At 42.0% G+C, this 19,212-nt stretch overlaps 1 protein-coding gene across 1 annotated transcript in view; it reads right to left on the bottom strand.

Annotated features, from left to right (window-relative positions):
- The window catches only part of dntt (deoxynucleotidyltransferase, terminal), a 98,007-nt gene that overhangs the window by 49,137 nt on the left and 29,658 nt on the right, over positions 1-19,212 (bottom strand). Inside the window, exons 5-8 of the mRNA XM_005735161.1 lie at positions 17,172-17,243; positions 16,846-16,969; positions 14,142-14,274; positions 4,141-4,243 (exon numbers count right to left, since the gene is read on the bottom strand). Coding sequence (XP_005735218.1) covers positions 4,141-4,243; positions 14,142-14,274; positions 16,846-16,969; positions 17,172-17,243 — 432 coding nt within the window. The remainder of the gene's footprint in view (positions 1-4,140; positions 4,244-14,141; positions 14,275-16,845; positions 16,970-17,171; positions 17,244-19,212) is intronic.

The following is a 19,212-nucleotide window of genomic DNA, read 5'->3' as shown; positions in this document are numbered from 1 at the left end:
CTGGTGCAAATTACTGACCTCTGTCATCATTTTAAGTGGGGGAACTTGCACAATCGGTGGCTGACTAAATACTTTTTTGCCCCACTGTATGTCCCCTCTGTGACTTGACTTATGGTGGTGGAGGGGTCCACAGGAGCTATATTGTCGGGAGGCTTTTGCCCACTAGTACGGTCTCACTTGGCAAATTGGTCCTGGGTGAGGGACCAGACAAAGAGTGATTCAAAAACCCCTATGAGTGAAAGATCTAGGGAACAGTTCACACTGCCCACAATAGGGATAGGGTTAGATGGGATGGTCTATTTATTTCACAAACTGCTGATCTACCTTGATTTTCCATCTCTAGGATTTACAGAGAATGGTCTGAAATAGGGAACCTATCCAACAAGCAGGATTTCTCTGGGTGAAAATCCTTTGTTGATGCCAGAGGTCAGAGAGGAATGGCCAGACAACTAAGGTGATAGTTAGGAAACAGTAACTCAAGTAACTAGCAGTAACTCATTATACCCACTTATGCAGAAGAGCATCTCTGCATGCACAACAAATCAAACCTTGAAGCAGTTGGGTTAAAGCAGCAGAAGGAACCAGGACCACTACTGTCATCTACGAGCAGTAGTGAATGAAGGTACAATGGTCCCTGGTCAGAAAGCTCATTTCCTCTCAAACTAGTTTATTAAAAATGGAAATGAGTTCACTGGACTCCTCCACAACCATCAGATCCCAATCAAACAGAATTGATGTAGGTCACACAAACATAGGAATAAAGTCAGGGGAAAATGTTCAAATGGGTGCTAAGAATTAGCCCTTTTTTACCCATATTTGAAGATATATACAAGCACCTTTTCTACATCTACGTACTTTCTATCTAACATCCAGACTCTCCTGAACACGCTGGGAGCAACTTAGGTTCAGCATCTTGCTACAAGGATACTTAATCAGCAGCTGATTTGTATGAATTTTATGAATTAGTTGGGTGTGGTTTTGGTCAAGGAGGTGAGCCACAACCACTCCCAAGTAATAAATCACAAATAGCTGTGTGTGTGTTGCTGTTTGTGTGTCTGTGTTATCTGCCATACCATGCATTACATATAGGTTTGTATGTGTGATTGTATGTGTTTCTATGTGTCTGAATGTATCTAACTAGTCTGTATGGAACTTTATGAATCAGAGGTGGATGTGACATATCTGTCATTTGGAGTAGTATTGCATCCTGGTACCTTCATAAAGTCTGCTCCAAACTACCGATTCCCACACACACATGAACATGAATACTATTGCTTCCCCACACACATCACATATGTATAGCCTTTAACTGACCCATAATCTCCTAACTGTTCCTCAGGCCTGATTCTGGGATCCTTTCATACTCGCTGTCCTCACCAAGGCAGTGACCTTATGACCTTAACTGTTCAATCAAATTCTTTCCTCCCATAAAATGTCCTCGTCCTCACTTCCTGCAACTTTCTGCATGCTTTTCCAGTGCATGATTTGCTTACACATCGCAGGCAACAAACTAAGTATTAAATACATTAAATCAAAATCTGTCTATAAACAACATAAAATACTTCTTCAGATGTTTTTGAACATGCACAATTTTTAAATATATTTTGTTTCAATTCAAACATGCATAAAAATGATATTCTTCTCAGCAGTAGATGGCACTCTGTCACATGTAGTTTTGGCACCTAAAAAGATTGCTCCACCCCTAGGTCAAAAGTCAAACCCTCTGCTACTCATCATTTAACTGAAGACAGAAATGTTTTATGTCACAAAATAAATAAATAAATTTGAAAAGATTAAGGGACAGTGTAATAAACAAAAATTTGGTTTGTTGCCTGAGGGCAACACCATGCTACACACCATGCCATAGAGGGATAACAGAATTTTAGGAATGTGCAAATTGGTGTGTAAGAAACATATTTTATTCTCAACCTAGATTTTGTGGTGCATCCTTTTTCAATTTAGCAATGTATTGAGCTGCAGTATAACAGTGGGCTTAATATGATCTTATGAGAAGCTTGTTTGTTACTCTTACTGTTTATTCTCCATGGTTACGACTGTGGTTATGTTGAACATGGTTGCATTATTTGGTGCACTGATGTTTGTGTGCACCCTAAGCACGGCTCTTTGGGGGGGTTTTCTGTACTTCTTTTTCAGCACTGTTATAGCCTTGAGGGGCTCATCATACCGATTAGGAGAAACCATGCTATAGGCAAAACACAAATAATACAACCGGCTGCAAAACGCAGAGATTACAATTCAAATCTATTTCCAAAGCAGCACAAAAATTCCTGAATATGTTCAGAAGGATGGATGGATGTTCACGTGGTGTTAGAGAATGAGCGAACATGTTGAGTTTTTCAGCACTTTGCCTGCTATGGCCTGCCAGTTAAAACAGTCTGATGAGATACACAAATGTAAGCATGAAACAGAACCCACAATATGTGATGTCATTGGGTTTATCAACCACAAACGCATGGTTTATTAAACCAGATTTTGATAATTCATCTACTACCTGACTATTTAAAACTTTAAAAACTTGCAGATATGTTTTAAAAATTGCAACATGGAGGACACAATCCATCCTCACTGCAAAAGCATCAGATGCTGCTGTTTCATAAAATCCACTGACGTTTAGATTTGCAAGATATCCTTTGATGTTTAGTTTTGTTGCTATTTGGCTAGACATCTTGGTAACTACATGGTTCCATTTCATCACTGAAACAAATCGGTTAGGGCTGAGAAAACAGGTGGCTGATGTACTGTTCTTTTACCGTGCGCACTGAAAAATGATGTCAAATGTGCATCAACATATGACAGCAGTCAGTCCTGAGCAGGGATTCAGATGCAGTAACTTGGATACCAACACAGGTTATTACTGATGACTTTGTCTAAAGAGACTTTTCACGTGATGTCATATGTGCATTGCTTAAGAGTTGTCCAGCGTAGTGGAAGTGATACAGCCACAGAAAACAGACAACATTCACCTTCAAAGTAAAACTAAACCTTTTACTTTGAAGGAGTAGTTTCCAAGTGTTTGAGCTCTCCTAGCAACCATAGCAATTGCAAGGAAGTTTTCGACAACTGCTTGGGAAATACACATTTTTCCTAACCAGCTAATGGTTGCCAGGCAGAGTGCCAGGAGGTCACTGATTGGTCTCTAGGCCTGCATGACTCAAGCTTTAGCAACTGATTTCACAGCAAGTGCCATCAAACTCCAACAACAATTTACCAACGGGGGATAAATGTTTTTCCCTCAAGACCAGTGGTTGCCAGATGGTTGCAGACCAGCCTGTAGGCCTGGGTAGCTCCTTATTCTTTTGACCTTACAGCATCACGCTTCCATCATGGCAGACAAGATAACATGTGGTTAGAAATCGCATGACTGCAGAACCTGAACTGAGCTATGAATAGTCTTAGTAATCTAGGTTAAGACTTAATATAAGCATAATTACAGATGTCTGCAATGACGTATGAATCACGCCACCAGAATGTTAAAACAAACAAAAGCCTTCCACATTCTCACATTTCCCACACCGCCGACAGATAGCTGGCTTCAATATCTCTATTACTCAGCATGCAGCAACAACAAGCACTTGTCTCAGCTGTGTCTATCACTGTTTTGGTGCTGCTCTGGAAACACTTGCCTTGTAGTCTGAACTACCGCTCGCACCTTCATGTATTTCCTTGGGAATTTTTGCATTTGCTCATTTTCCCCCCTCAAAGCCAACCTTGCGTTGTGCAGTCAATAAAGATGTTTTCTGTATTTGCATGTGCCTCATCACAGTGCAGTGGTGCGAGCTTGCTGTGCCACCATGGCCCAGGATGTAAGGTGGGTTTAATTAAAAAGGGATTGTTTATGAATGCAGGATATAGAAACACAGATGGACACCTAAACCAGTCTCAGTGATTTAACATCAAATGCAAAGCAGTGTTCAAACGTTGCTCTGAACTCCCGCTTATTAAAAATTTAACACACAGGCACTCCACAAACACAGGTTTCAAAAAAAAATATTAGCATTGCTTTGTTTAGTCTATTGTTCCTCTCAAGAATATTGGATCTTTGTATTTATTTTAGCCTATAGTGTGTTCATTCAGGATACTAATACTATGCTTTAAGAAAGACCTAAACAACATACTTACTTGCTGTTTTAGTCTATCAATAACGCTGGTGAGAAGACGCTCCTCCTTCCCCAGTTGTGGTGTGGTCACGATAAAGTCTACATCGTGGCCAAAATCCTTCCCCCTGGAGACAAAGACATAGCACAGTTACCCACTCACTGTATCCTGGAAATAATGAAATGAATTACCTTTTAGTCATAGCATTTAACTGATGAAGAGGGAGGGTGGCAGACGGTGCTATTAAAAGAACAGGCCAAGCTAATGGCGCTGTCTCTTTTTTTTCATTATTCAAACAAGTAATTTTTTCCCTTCAGTAGCTAAGTGTAAAAACCCTTTTTGTTGCCTCAGCTGTCAGAGCTTTAACTTTCATGAGAATCATCATTTTCTACTTGGATCGGTGTCATAAAGCGGACCCATATGGACCCTGAATAGGCTTGCACAATGCATTTACTCTGTCAGCACAACTGCACATAAGAGATGTTGCAGTACTGAGTGATTATCAAGTGATTATCTGGCAGAAGAAAAAGCTCTGGACGGAACCGCTGTATGGGCAGAAGATATGTGCACAAAAGGCATATCAAAGCTTCTGTCTGGCTCACTGGATCCATAGGCACTTGAGCAGAGGAGCAAGAAAAGCAAAAGCATCCCCATTATTTAATCAGGAGGAGCAAATGTAGTTTTTTTTTCCTACCCTACTTTTCTGTCGCTTGAAAAGTAAATTATCATACACTTCTCTGCAGTGTTTTTATTAGAAGCCTATCCTTTTAAGTCACGGCACAGCAGCGAGTTATTCAGACTAATCAGAGGAAACGCGAGAAATATGCAGAAATCTATTGTAGACTTACTGAAATTTATCCCCGTGTACCCCGCTCAGAGGAAACCGTCCTGCTACAGAAGTGAGCGTCACAACATTTGTTTATCAAAATCTTTTGAATGTCAAATAAGCGTGTTGCACTACGCGTAAATCTTTCACACCCAACCACACTAGGCAAGCCTGATCAAACAGTAAGGACTGTCAGGCTGACTGAGTGACCAAATTTAAACATGTGGACCCAAGCAAACACTGGGGTGCTGGCGTCACTGGTCAGTTTGTGTACACTTTGAGCAACTGTTTTTATTTCGATTTAGTTTTTGGCTTCTTCAGAATACACATGGTTCGGAGTTAGTACTAAACCCGGGCTTGATGATGCGAATGCGGCGTGTAGATATTCTTTGGAAATTACAGTCCATATAGTCTAAGGTGCTTGGAAAGAAAAGCATCTGGACTTCTTTAAGTTACTTGAAGACATTTCACATCTCATCTGAGAAGCTTCTTCAGTTCTAAGGTCAAATGATGTTGAGTCCCAGATTTAAGCCCTAAGGGAGTGTCCAACAAAAGGGACACGGACCCCCTATTGATCCTCTATCTAATCACACGAGCCAAGGTGTGAAAACGGGTGTAGGTCACAATCAGCCAAGGTTTCGAGTGAACTCACTGTGAAACCTAGCCCCAACCTATCATGTGATTTCCTGAGGTCCATGTCCCTCTTGGGGGTCACTCTCATAGGACTTGAATCTGGAACTCTCCACCATTTGACCCTAGAACTGAAGAAGCTTCTTGGATGAGAGGTGAAACATCTTCAAGCAACTTAAAGAAGTCCAGATGCTTTTCTTTCCAAGCTCCTTAGACTACAATGACCTGGATGACTGAGAACCTTCACAGACATACAGTCCCATATAGTTTTCTAACTCCCAGCTATAGACTAATTTTCACTTTTTGTAATGGCCAGCAGGGGGTGACGTCAGTGAGAACTGCTGGTTGAGTCCAGCCGTATTGGAAACCTGCTCCTGTGAACTATGAGTCTACAGTCTCAGTTGCTCGTTTCAATTCTTACTAAATATAACAGGATTGAGGCAAAAAGCAGAATTAAGCAGGGTGTGCTTCACTATGCGACTGACACGTCAGTAGGCTGTAAGTGTGCATTATCAACCGCAAACAACCTTTGTGAGGTTTCACAATGAGACTAACCAAAGGGTGTTGTCACAGTGGTGGCACCGTTCCCCTTTGACAAAGCCTTGAGTTCTGGCATTTTTCCCATCTCTATATTATAATTTAATTTTTGTTTGTTTGATTGATTTTTGTTAGCAATAACTCACTGTAATATTAAAATCCAATTTAATTTTGGCTAGCAAAAAACTGCCATACATGACACCGGCCTGTGAAGGGAATCATCTTTCCACGGCAACCTTGTGGCATTTCCAGGGGGCTTTATTATTTTCCCACTCATCAGAGACATAGAGATCAGAGAGCATTTGTTACTCTGATCGCCTGCCTAATCTCCAGGAAACTGTCTCAACTTATTAAACAGGCTATTACTAGGAACCACTAAATTCATATCTTTGGTTATCAAAGCCATACGGTGACCACAGATATGCTGAAGAAGGTTTCGGTTCAAGAATTATTTCAGTTTTAATGTCTTCAGAAATTAGCATCTCCCTCTTGTTTTTGGCTGATTTTTGCTTTCTAAATCCCGGTTGCCTATTTTCTGTTTGAGGACCACCCACTGTCCGATTTTCATACTTGAAGCTAAAAAACATTTTCAACAAATTTTCATTATGAGTGAAACTGATTTGATACACACAGCAGGCCTACAGTTTAACACACATAGAGCTTATGTATTATTAGTTACATAAATCGACAGGATAAAAGAAGTAGGAAGTATATTGCTGCCATTCATCAGACAGAAAGAAGACGTGGGATTATATACGTTTATGCCTGTTTCTGCTTCTTTCAGAACATAAAATTTTAGTTACTTATATATATATATATATATAAGACAGTACTATATATTGGGTATTTTGTTTTGTTATATATACATGTTCTATCTGTCTAACAGCCTTTTCACAATGTATATGGGGAGTGCTGGTCTGCATTAGTATATGAGTAGGTGATAGGTGTCAAAGTAATATCAGAGTGAAAGCCAGGAGCCATAGCTTCCCGGCAGAACTGTGCATCATAATTGGATGATCAATGTTATTCACCTGTAAGTGTTTTTTATGATGTGGCGGTCTGGTTTATGTACTATATTCCTGCATTGAGTATGCTATCTTATTACAGTTATATTACATTTACAATGTACATATGCAGTCATGCACATTATAATACTGATATATTGTTATCATATCCGTTTAATAGAAGGCACTTTGGACTGCCCCGTTATTTCCCAGGGGGTCGCAACAGCGAACAGATCTGCACATTTGATTTGGCACAGATTTTACACCAGATGCCTTTCCTGACATAACCCTCCCATTTATCCGGGCTCGGGACCAGCATGAGCAATATACGCTAGCTTGTGACCCACTCGAACTGGGTTTCATCATATCAATTTAGTAATATTTAATCATATATATCCATTATTATTTAACTTTCAAAACATAAACTGATGGGAATTTACGACTGTCCTTGAAAGGAGGTTTATATCTGTGCTTTGAAGCTCTTGAGAGGAGATCAATTTAGTGGCTGTGGCTGAGGTCCACTCCAGTTCCACCTGCTGATAATGCATTCCTCCTACGAGCAATATATTTATCATCCTCCAGCCAGTTAAGATCAGTCTGTGCTGTGCCAGGGTTTCAGAGGCGCTTCCAGTCAACACAATCACAAAAGCAGTTGGACACACCCACGTGTGCCTTACACCACGAGCAGCATCTGTGCTTACAATCATATTCACAGAAGCATATTCACTGCTTTGAGGTTTCCTTTAAAATTCTCAATGACGTTTGTGTATCTACCAGTAATGATGCTCTGAGAGTACTTTGGCGTGCTCATTGGCATTCAAGCCAGACGATAATAAAATTAAGCCTTCAAGACAAACGATGAGCTGCTCAGAAGTGTAAATATGACTGCAAATGGGTTTGAATGTACGCCCTGCGATGGACTGGCCCACCTGTCCAAGGGGTTTTCCTTCCTTTCACACAGTGCATCCTGTCACAGGCTGCAGGATAACTCAAAAACAGCAGTCAGACAGAATGATGAAAAGAAACTGTGGGTTTCTGGCGATTATAGTAGCTTGTGTGTGTAGACACAAATACACAGAAACAAACCAGGGCTAAAGTTGTGCCCTCAAATAACAGAAGATACCCCCGACCGTCGTCAAGTTTAGCTCTGGCACTACCTGCCAGAAGGCCTTGCATTATTTCACCCTAATCATTGCCCAACACCCACTCACACACACCTACACACGCACACACAAAAGCTTTTGAAAAAACAACGAGCGAAAAATCCTACATACGTAAGCACCAGTGTCACAGCAAACAACAAAGCAAAGTGACAATGAATGTTGGGGGCGATACAGCTCTAAAGAAGCCTCTGCAGCCACAAGGCTCGGTGTTTGATCTCTCTTTGCTGCTGCTTGACAGCAGCGAGAGTGAAGAAAGGTGCAGAGGCTGTGAATGGCTTGCGGGAACGCTTCAAAGGTCACTGTGGCTAATTCAGGGAGCAAGGAAGTAATAGAAAACAGCCATTAGAGCTGCAGAAGGCATGATAATGTTAATGGTTAGCATTAGCAGTAGACAGCGTGTACCCCTGTGGCATTTACAGAATCGAGCACCTGGTTTACAGGTTCACTCTGCAGCTGCGTCTTTGGTAACACTTATTCAATTTGCCTTGTGAGCCTGTTTTATTTTGTATTAAATATCAAAAGCTGTTAAGTGAATTCATTTTAACACTTGTGTTTAGACTTTGCAGTATATACATACACATATATAGGCCTCGATGTGAAGAGTTGGCACTTCTTTAATGAGTTGACTGTTAGGACAGCGCTACTTGAGAATGCATCACAGATTTCCATCTGCTGACTGAGCAACTTTTGCCTATGAAATCTCCCAACACTCAGCTTTAATTGGCAAAGCTGAGATTCCACAACACTTCCAGCTCGTACAGTGCGCTTAAGTTGTTAAGTGAGTCTCGCTGTTAGCCTCTGCTGCGCCGGCAAAACCCACTCGAGTGCACTGCATAAATGTGTGCCGAGAATAGCAAAGAAACCAAAGCGGGAAGGAGACAGAGAGAGATCATCAGCATAAATTGGGTTTACCTCCTATCAGAGCTTAAGAACGACCTAATCTTGTCAAATAGTGGTTTTCCGTGTCTGTGTGTGTATGTGTGTGTTAGGGGATAACATGGGAACTGGTGGTTATTTTAGGGGAAGCGGCATTTACGCTTTTCAGCTCCCTCCCATTTGAGCATCAGTATGTGTCAGGTCAGTGCAGATAATTCAGCAGCAGTCAGCGGAAAGGCGGATGACAGCATGTCGTGCACATTCTTCCAGCATACCAGGGGTTCTCCTTCTTCTTCTTCGTCTCTGCCTTTAGCAGTGCAACTTCAGAGCTCTGTTCCTGTTTAGCTTTGGACACCTACTCCTGCTCAGTGGGATGGATGGATGTGAAGATGTGGGTAAAAACAGAAGAATTGATAGGCGTTCGGGCACAGCTGCACGTTGATAAACACCTGGTTTGAATTTAGGCCATCTAGTCTTTTATCGCGTGAGGGAAAATGCTAAATTATTAAGTGTTACTGCACAGAGACAATGAAATACACATGGTTATTTACAGTTTTGTGTGGACGACAAGGCGACACGCATGAATAATACAGATCTGCGAAGTGTTAGGCTACGGGCGTCTGCAGGCTAAGCTCTGCAAAACTTAGGTCACAAAAAAGCAACCAGGCTTTGTTTGTGACTATGCATCATTTTCCCTTCTATCAGCCTTCCCATCCACATTTCTTGCTAACACAGCAGTGCGAGGCGATAATCAGGAAGATATGAAATGAGAACAAGAAAAAGCAGCTAAGTGTGGCCTATTCTTCATGACCAGATGGCTTGTTTTGCTCTTTCCTCCCCTGCAAGCTGATAATGAGGTTTGTTTTAGAATCACGACACCCCGAACTGAGCCGATAAGGAATACTTATCTCAGCTGTTGTTCAAGGCAAACTGTGCGGTGGGACTCGGCGGCTGTTTGCGGATTTGAGAGGAGACACCAATGCCCCCCCTCATCAGTGTCACTTTGAGTCATATTCCAGACAATTTGATGTCCCTCAGTAGGGACTTGCCTGCCTCATACTGAAATAAACACAGTGTTCCGCTGACACTGCGTGAGCCTTCACATGCAGTTGTGGAAGAAGCTGTATTTTCAAGTGTAATCTATTTTTAATCCTCCCCTCCAACAAAACCGCTTTAAGACTTGTCACCCGCCTTCCACAGCTGTCCTTTCAATAAGGCTAATGTCAGTGGCATCAACAAATCCTCGCCACGCTGTTTCTCTCTGAAGTGGATGACAGCCTGAGTTTATTCCAGCACACGAGTTATTTTGTGAAACTTTTGGGAGTCGTGGTATCTTTTTGTGCATCTTCTGCCGAGATGAAAGATTTGCCAGAGCCGGGTGCAGCTATTTAAGGAGGTATATAGGATATGCACATTTCCATTTTTGACAAGGGGTATCGGCTAGAAAGATGAAGCTAATAAGAGACTCTACACCAGGCTCAAAATTATAGGTAATTAAATCGAGCTTTGACAGGACTTTAGAAGGGAACATTTTCAAATATGTCACCGTGAAACGAGTAAGTGGATTATTAGTGGTACTGCTGGCATCTTAGAAAGCATATGAACTATTTTGGTGTAATAGACCTCATACTGCCTCCCACTGTGTTTAAACCATGTCTGGAGAATCAGCCTTTCAACAAGATAAAGGTAAATTACTTACTTGCTTCCTGATAATGCACAAGTTATCGTTCTTCAATTATAGCGCCGCATGATTCCAATTAGGTCTATCTCGCTCTCTCTCTCTCCAAAGTCTGCACCAAATATGGGGTGAAGTAAATGTGTGTTTCATTTCCCCGAATTTGAAGCCATAAAGGCGCTCTTGCAGGCCCCTTTACACTTTGCAGCAGACTCCTGGCCCATAAATCTTGAGCTGTTCCTCTCCCTCATTCTTGAAGTTAACTATCCATGATGCTCTAATCACCTTCCTCGACTCTCTTACCACATTTCCCCTCTGAGCAGTTATTTACATAATCAGACATCATTCCAGCTGTCATTTAACAATTTGAAGATTGGAGCGTTTTTTTTTTTTCTTGTGGATTTTCACAACATCCTTATTTAGGAAATTTGTGAATCTTTCCCATTTACACATTTGCCCACCCCTCCTGATTTCTTAGGTTGTTCTTGTTTTTTACATATTTGCCACATTTACATGCTTCAGATCATCAATCGAAATTTAATATTAGACGAAGATAACCCGAGTGAACACAAAAAGCAGTTTTTAAATGATGGTTTCATTTGTTTAAATAAAAAGTTATCCAAACTTAACTGGCCCTGTGTGAAAAAGCAGCTGCTCACTAGACCTGACACCTGGTTGCAAGATCCTGGGCAATCAAGTGTTTTTGATAACTGGGGATGAGTCTTTCACATCAGTGTGGAGGAATTTTGGTCTACTATTCTTTTCAGAATTGTTTTAATTCTTCCACCCTGGAAGGTTTAAGATCATGCCAAAAATCTGTCTGATTTAAGTACAGACTTTGACAAGGCCACTCCAAAACCTTCATCTTTTGGTGTGTTTTGGATTATTGTCCTGCTCCATAACCCAAGTGCGCTTGAGCTTCAGGGCATGAACTGGTAGAGAGCAGAAGTTATGGCTCCAGCAATTACAGCAAGTTGTCCTAAAGCAGGAAAACACACTACCACCACGGCTGGTATGATGTTCTTTTTATGAAATGCTGTGTTGGTTTTGTGCCAGATGTAAAGGGACTCGAAACTTCCAGAACGTCCAAAAGGTATTTGGTTTGTCAGTCCACAGAATTTTTTCCCAAAAGATTTTGCTTTGGAAATGTCCCATGCATGCCATTTTACCCAGCATCTGTCTTTTTGTTGAATCATAAACAATGGCCTTAACTGAAGCAAGAGATGTCTGCAGTGCATTAGATGTTGTTCTGGGTTCTTTTGTGACTTCCTGATTCTTGGAATAATTTTAGTCAGCCCAACACTCCTGGGAAGGTTCACCACTGTTGCAAGTTTTCTCCATTTGTGAGGCTTACATCGTGGTTCACTGGAGTCCCAAAGCCTGAGAAATAGCTTCGTAACCCTTTACAGACTGATAGATGTCAGTGATTTTGTTTCTTTAGTGGCATGATGTATGATTTTTTTAAAATCTTTTAACCTACTTCACTTTGTCGGACAGTTTCTACTTAGGTAATGTCTTGATTCAACAGTTCTGGCAGTAATCAGGCCTGGGTTTGGGTAGTGAAATTGGACTCAGTTTTTCCCAAAAGAAATGTGGTCAATCACAATTGATTCACAATTTAACAAGGGAGGGGGGAGGGGGGGAATCGGAGGGCTAGGTACATTTGGACAGTTTTGTTTTTTATGTAATGTATGTTTTGAGCAGAGAAATAATACCTTTTCCTTAATAAAATGAAGTTAAGCCATCCCTAATAAAGTGCCCACTGAGTGTATATATCATATTTTTCACAGGTGATTTTTAATAAATCACTCGTGTGATTCGTGTAGGCAGCAGGTATTTCTTTGATAAAGGCGTCCTTGTCTGCTAGTTTGAGTGTTAAAGGTTACTTTGTATCGACCTCTGATTGGTCTACAAGAACTGCAAATAAAATAGATTTCATTTACAGTCTCAACACTGGTCTAAAAATCCATGAAGGGACATGTGTATGGCATACAAAATGATTTTAGGGTTTGGCTGTTGATTTACTTTTTTTTTTTTTTTTTGCAATGCGCAAAGAAAATGCTCACAGCAAGAGAAATCAAAATGAACAGTGGATGTGGGTTAAACGGCTTGAGGTAAGAAACAGATTTCAGGAAAAGCACCATGCTGTCTCTTTGTTTAGACAATTGTGTCATTCTGGAGTTGCAGTCGGCATCTGGTGCTGCAAATATTTCCTCCTAGTATAAAATAGTGAAGTACTCTGATTTCATGCACATTTGCTGCCAAGCTAGTATGCTGTAAGGATCAGCATGTAAATCGGTGTTGTATATTACAAAGTGTGTTGAATTTGGACTCAGAGCAAAGCCTTTGGCTACACCTGACAAATGTGAGATAATGCCACGATACCGGTCCTGTAGCTAAAGTGACTTTTTCCCCCGTTATAAAAGTTAGTGTATAGTAATTTTCTACCAAACTCTGACAAACAGAATACAGCAAATGCAGAAAAGGAAAACTTTAATAAGGTTTTAAGGGAGCAGGAATAACTCCAGTAACATGTGATGTTTGCAGCCCAGACACTATTAAAGACCATCAGCAAAGCCGCGGCAGCTCTGTTACCCCTGTAGAGAGGCAAGCGCCCGTCCTTACTGCCAGACTGCTTTTGAATTATTTACCTCACACGCCACTGGTTACGGCTGGATTTTTACAACACCACAGAGCGGAGTGCTCCACACTTACTGAGCCACAAAGCACTGCGCATAACAAAATAAACAAATAAATAAATAAATGAAACAGCACCACAAAGACGTGCCAATGGAGGGAGGCACCGGCTGCGAGCGAACAGTGGCACTCAGCAGGTAGCTTTACAAGCGCACTCACTGTGCACTCTGAGACTGACAAATGTAATGCACTTTAGCATCTTAATGTAAATGCAAAACGTTAGTAACCCGTGCTATCTGGCGTTCTGTTTTACTGTCAAGAACAAAGGCGTGAGATGGGGAATATTCTGCGGTGGTAAATGTCAAATTAATCCGTTTTGTCTAAGAACTCTCGAAAACTGCAAGATGCAATTAGACACCAGCGGCTCTGACGCTTCTACCCAGACAGTCACTCTGTGACTTCTATGCTCTGATATCAGATAATAATAATAATAACAGTAATAAGATCCACCTGGGAATCAAGCAGACCTCTTGAGGCTTTGCTAATGTCTTTGCTTTCCCTGTGTATAATATGAACAGAACAATAATGGGGGATGGGGAGGGGCGAGGAAAGACTGAAGGTGCCGTTGTGTTTCATCTTCAAATATCAACACTGAAAGGAGGAGACAAGTCTTGTACCTGCGAAAGCCACCTGTCAGTGTGAGTATGGCGTCCGGTGTGATCGCACGGACAGCTTCGTCAATAATGTTCCCCAGGGCTTGGGCCTCTGCTTTACTGACAGCCCTGGAGATGTCTCCATAATGCAGAAAACCTGCAGGGAAAAAGACCACGTGGTTATTAGTCTGGAAGCCAGCCATCAATCATAGCCATTTGCTCCGGGGAACTGGAGAGTCAGAGTGAATTAAAGGTAAGGTAAAAATGGGATGTGTTCTCCTGGCTGATAGAAGACGGCCGCCGCTGTTCGACCGCTGCAGACACAAAACGACTGCAGCGAGCGCAGAAACGGTGCAAAAATTATAATTCGTGGATCAATCGGTATCTCATTGATTTGTATGTTCCTCTGTCTTTGTGCTACATGAAAAGCATTAATTATCCATTTCTTTTTTTGTCCCCCACCGAAGAATGGAGCTTCCCCCAACAATTAATTAGAAAACCTTTAATGATATTTCTGCTTCTAATGAAGTAAATTAAATGGGGTTATTCGTGTTTCTGCTCTTTTTCAAGACTCGTCGAGCACGACGGAGGGTTCAGGGTTCAGACAAATTTTCCACGTCAAAAACTCACACGGTATTTCTCCGCACGGAGTCGACACCGCAGTGTTCCAAGTGATCGATTACGACCAGTTTGATGAAGGTGTCTGTCAGCGCAATACATTATGGGACGGAGTTTGAAAGTGAATGGAAACCTGCGAGCGATGCAGTACAGTGTTTTGAATTACCATCCAGCTACACTCCAAGCAGCAGAAGAAGCAGAGAAATGATGCAGACGAATGAAAAGCTGAATATCAGTATTTTGTTTTTCATATGTGAGAGCACTGTGGGGTATATGTCACTGTCGAAAGCTGATGCTATCTGCATGTCTGGCTGCTTCTGTCTTGGTATATTTCTTCATATTTCTCACTCACGTATTCCTTTCACATTTGATCACATCTGTTTCTTTTATATTTTTTAGAGAGGCACTCCAAACACCTTTAATTCTGTCTGTTTATGGTTTCTTAAGCATGAAGCCTAAGCAAACTTTTTCCTTTAGCACCACAAACAGGTTCACATTTGTGGGTTTCATCTCTGTGGATTGTTATATTTGATGCGAGCCCTCGATTTTCATCAGGTCATCATTTTAAACTTTACGCCGAGCACTTCGGTTTATGGCCGCGGAAATTAATGACGTTCTCATCAGCCTCGGCCGACCTCAGCTCCCACTTGTGAGTGAAGCATCCATCAAATCTGCGTTTCGTAGTCAGAAACTCCTCCGACAAACATAAACAATGAATTTGAGATTAATGACAACGGCTCACGGAAAATTTGCACGGAGGCTCCGAGTTCATGTCACGGCATGTCGTAGAAGCACACGAGAACAGAGCGCTCCACCTGAACTGAAAAACATCTAAGGCCACACAAACCTGCGCTCTGTATGTTAATTAGCAAATGCTAGCTTTCTAACACAAAGATGGAGATTCACAAGATATTTAATTACCAGGGGACCTCGTGTGATCGCTAATACCAGAAGCATCTAATAATTTGCTCATTTCACAGCTCTTACTAGTACTAGAGGTCAAATAAGTGTATGTTATCTCCTTCATGGAAAACCTGGATGCTTTATCTGTTTTTTTCATCATAAATGAGAGGCCTCGTCGTGTGAAGAGCACGGCAAATCCTCACAACAACACACATCTGCGCGCCGTAAAAAAACGATGTTGTAAATTGCAAAGTGAGCAGCAGGATGGAGCGGTGTCTCCCAGCTGCGTGCTTGCTGATTTTTAAGTGGCATAAAAGAGTTGTTCATCTCAATAATGTGTGACATGCTCTCGGTTGTAATTTCACTCAAAAGCCAAACGAGCCAAACCAGTGGACAGAATAAATATTGAGGGGAGGTGGGGGTATATGCTAAAATTTATGTTGTCGTATACCACAAATACCAGCCTGGCGACAGTTGCTGGAGGTGAAGTTAAACTGTTTAGAACACATCATCTGCGCTTTATGAAAACCAAGACAAGACGAAGCGTCAATCCATGAAGTATTTCACAGGAGAAGTAAAGAATCTGAGCTGCTGTTGGAGCTACGAACAAAAGCAGGGCGTCCTCGCATTCAGAATCATCCTCTGTGCATAAATGCATGAAATATCTCACCCTCAGAAAAAGCATCTTTGTAGAATGGCTCAAAAACAACTAATAACTACCACAAATGAAAAATAAATTTTCAGCTTTTGGCCAGTTTGCTTTCCTTTTAGCCTCACAGAGCCACTCTTGTGGCCGTGGGCTGTAAATTGTTGAAAAAATCTTAGCACCAACTTAATTCGATGGCCCGCTCTGGCGCGACAGAGTGGTGAGACGTCTGCACCATGCCTCCCCTTCAGAGTCACTACTTATTGATTTAGGTTGGGGGTTTTTTTGTAAGAAAAACTCTCCTGTTGTGGTTTTTTTTACAGTTAACTCCCTGCTGATCATATCTCACTTTTGAGAAAACACATTACCGCTAGAGGCTCACATCCTTTGGGAGTAAACAAAAAAAAGGCACAAATAAAGTCCCAAACGACATGCAGCCCCACCCCCCGCAGGGATTTAACAATTAGGCCTTTGAGTCTCTCTTGGAAGCGAGCTCGACTTGAAATTTCTCCTCTATAATTTGTAAAGTGGCGGAGCGAGGATGGTGAGATGTTGATGTACCACTTTGTTGCATCCGGTTGAGATGAATGTCGGGCTCCGCTAGAACGTCGCTGAATGAGCGCAGCCCTCTGCGGTACCACTTCTCAGCTGTCTTAGGTCCAACCCCAAACACACTTGTGAACAGCTGGCAGGAAACGAGGTAAGTATGTAATCAAGGAGACATGCTCTGAAATGACAGGTTCTTCTGAGAAGAGGTAAGCATTCAAAGTTTCCAAGAGCTCCGAGTCCTTAAGAGGGAGCAACAGAGCGCATCATTTTCACAGCGAGTTAAAAGCTCCAGAATGGAGAAAGCGAGCCATCGACTGAGTTGTTATTCATCCACTGACCTTTAGTATTTGATACCTTTCATCCGAGAGTATTTTCTCGACTTCAAACGAGTGGCCGTGTTGAAGGATCTCCTGCAAAACACAAAGGCGGATGATATTATCATCAAGGAAAGCAATGTCTGTGTCAGCATCGGCGTGTTTTCCCCTGGGTTCCCCCCCAGCCGGCTATTAACAAATGGGCCCCAAATCGCTGCTTATTTGAGAAACCATCCACTTATATCAGGCGTCCTTATTTCCATTTCTTTTCCTTTCGACAAATAACGGCTTTGTTGTTGCGAAACCTGGGATTAATACCTGTTTTATGGCAATCATAAAAAACCCCAAGGTAATGTTTTCCCCCAGATTCTGTTGTTTGCTCCAAAACCGCTTTGTTCTGCATTTAATTGCCTGCGTCTCTCAGTGAGAGTGCCGCCAATTTTGCTGGTCACATTTTAACTGTCTTCATTATGCGAAGAATCAGGTAGCAGCTATCTGGTTAATATCGGCCAGGGGGAAATGAGCCTGGATGCTTTTGCTCTGGGATAAGTATCCGTGTGCATTTTGAGCTTGTGCATGAATGGATGACAGCCTGTATCGGTGAGCCAGTGAACCTAACATCCACACTGTGAGTACAATGCAGTTTGAAGCAGCCTTCACTGCTCAGTGATGCATCCACCCGTCCACCTCTGCTTTTCAAGCCCCCAGCTAAGGCCAACCTCAAAACGCACGGATAATGCTTCAACATACTCCCCGCTCCGGGAAAGACACACTTCTTTACATGCACGGCTCCTCTTCCTCTCTCACACAAACACACACACACATACAGCAAACACATATACTGACTATTCATCCCCCAACTCTGCCTCAGTGCTCCCAGACTTTCATGTCAGTAGGTTTATATATTTTCCCCACTTTGGATGTTCAGTCAGCAGTGAGCAGTTCAGTCGCTGCTGACAGAGTGTCGCTCCGATGTTCACAGGCACATCAAGCATTTTGTTTTCACTCTGTTTGGTTTCACTTTGTTTTTTGTGTCATGTCATTTTTGGTGTTTTGAGCAGCAAACTGTTCAAAGAGACAACCCCAGCGAAAGGCGTGCGTCTGAATTGTGCAAGGAGAACAAGAAGGAGAGGTCACTTACAGGCAGTCTAATTTGGTCTCCCCGGGACATTTATGCTATTTTGTTTAATGAATCTGACTCGGCGCTGACAGCTTTGACAGATTCGGAAACGCGCTGTGAGTCGCGCAGCGTGTATGTTAGGTTTAACGTGTCAGAGAGAGCCGGGTTGCTGAGCTCACCTTGTTATCCTACAGGGACCTGGCGTTCTCTCAGAGCGAGCATCCGCACTTTCCCTGACAACCTGCCATGATTCCTGCCCTGAGCTCGAGTGTAGATGTGGAGATGTAGTGACCCAATAAGACTTTTTTTTTTGTCTCAGAGACAAAATATATTTGTCTGATACCCATCAACGTGTGCTGCATGTGTGCAGCAAAGTTTTTATTCATACGTCTGTACGTCTTTCTTTCATATATTTCTTAGAGACTGAACTCAGCATTGAGAATCTCCTCCAGAAAGGCTTATGTGTGCAGATGGTTACTGATTCAGCTACATTCTTCTTGCTAGCACAGAGGGAAAAAAAACTATTTCTAAGTAATGGAATGCGTCATATACAATAGAGCCAGCCTGTTTAAACTACTTCTGTCACATCAATGCCTCCTTATTTAAAGTGGGCCTATTATATTCATTTTTAACTCCATATTTTGCTCTTGAACTCCACCGCAGACGCTTTGCATGATTCACAGTCCTTATTAAACCTATGCTGTGCCTTGGTGCAGCCTCTCAACAGACATTTTAACTTCCTTTCATCAGCCTTTAAGTTAACTTTTTTCTGATTCGCTGCCCCTCGCACGCCAATGGTTCGGACAGACGGTGGGTGGGGATACTTTGCTCACAAAGAATCCCCCACCAGATCATCTGATCTCACTACATACGTACAAAAAGGGAATAAAACCTTCTGAAATAATACACAGCGCTGTGCAAAAGTCTTGAGCCATCCCTCATTTC

Source organism: Pundamilia nyererei, unplaced genomic scaffold (assembly GCF_000239375.1).
Source record: "Pundamilia nyererei isolate P.nyererei 1_Seehausen unplaced genomic scaffold, PunNye1.0 scaffold00062, whole genome shotgun sequence".
In the NCBI taxonomy this organism is placed as follows: Eukaryota; Metazoa; Chordata; class Actinopteri; order Cichliformes; family Cichlidae; genus Pundamilia; species Pundamilia nyererei.
Note: the sequence above shows the minus strand (reverse complement) of the source record. Positions and strands in the feature narration are given on the sequence as shown.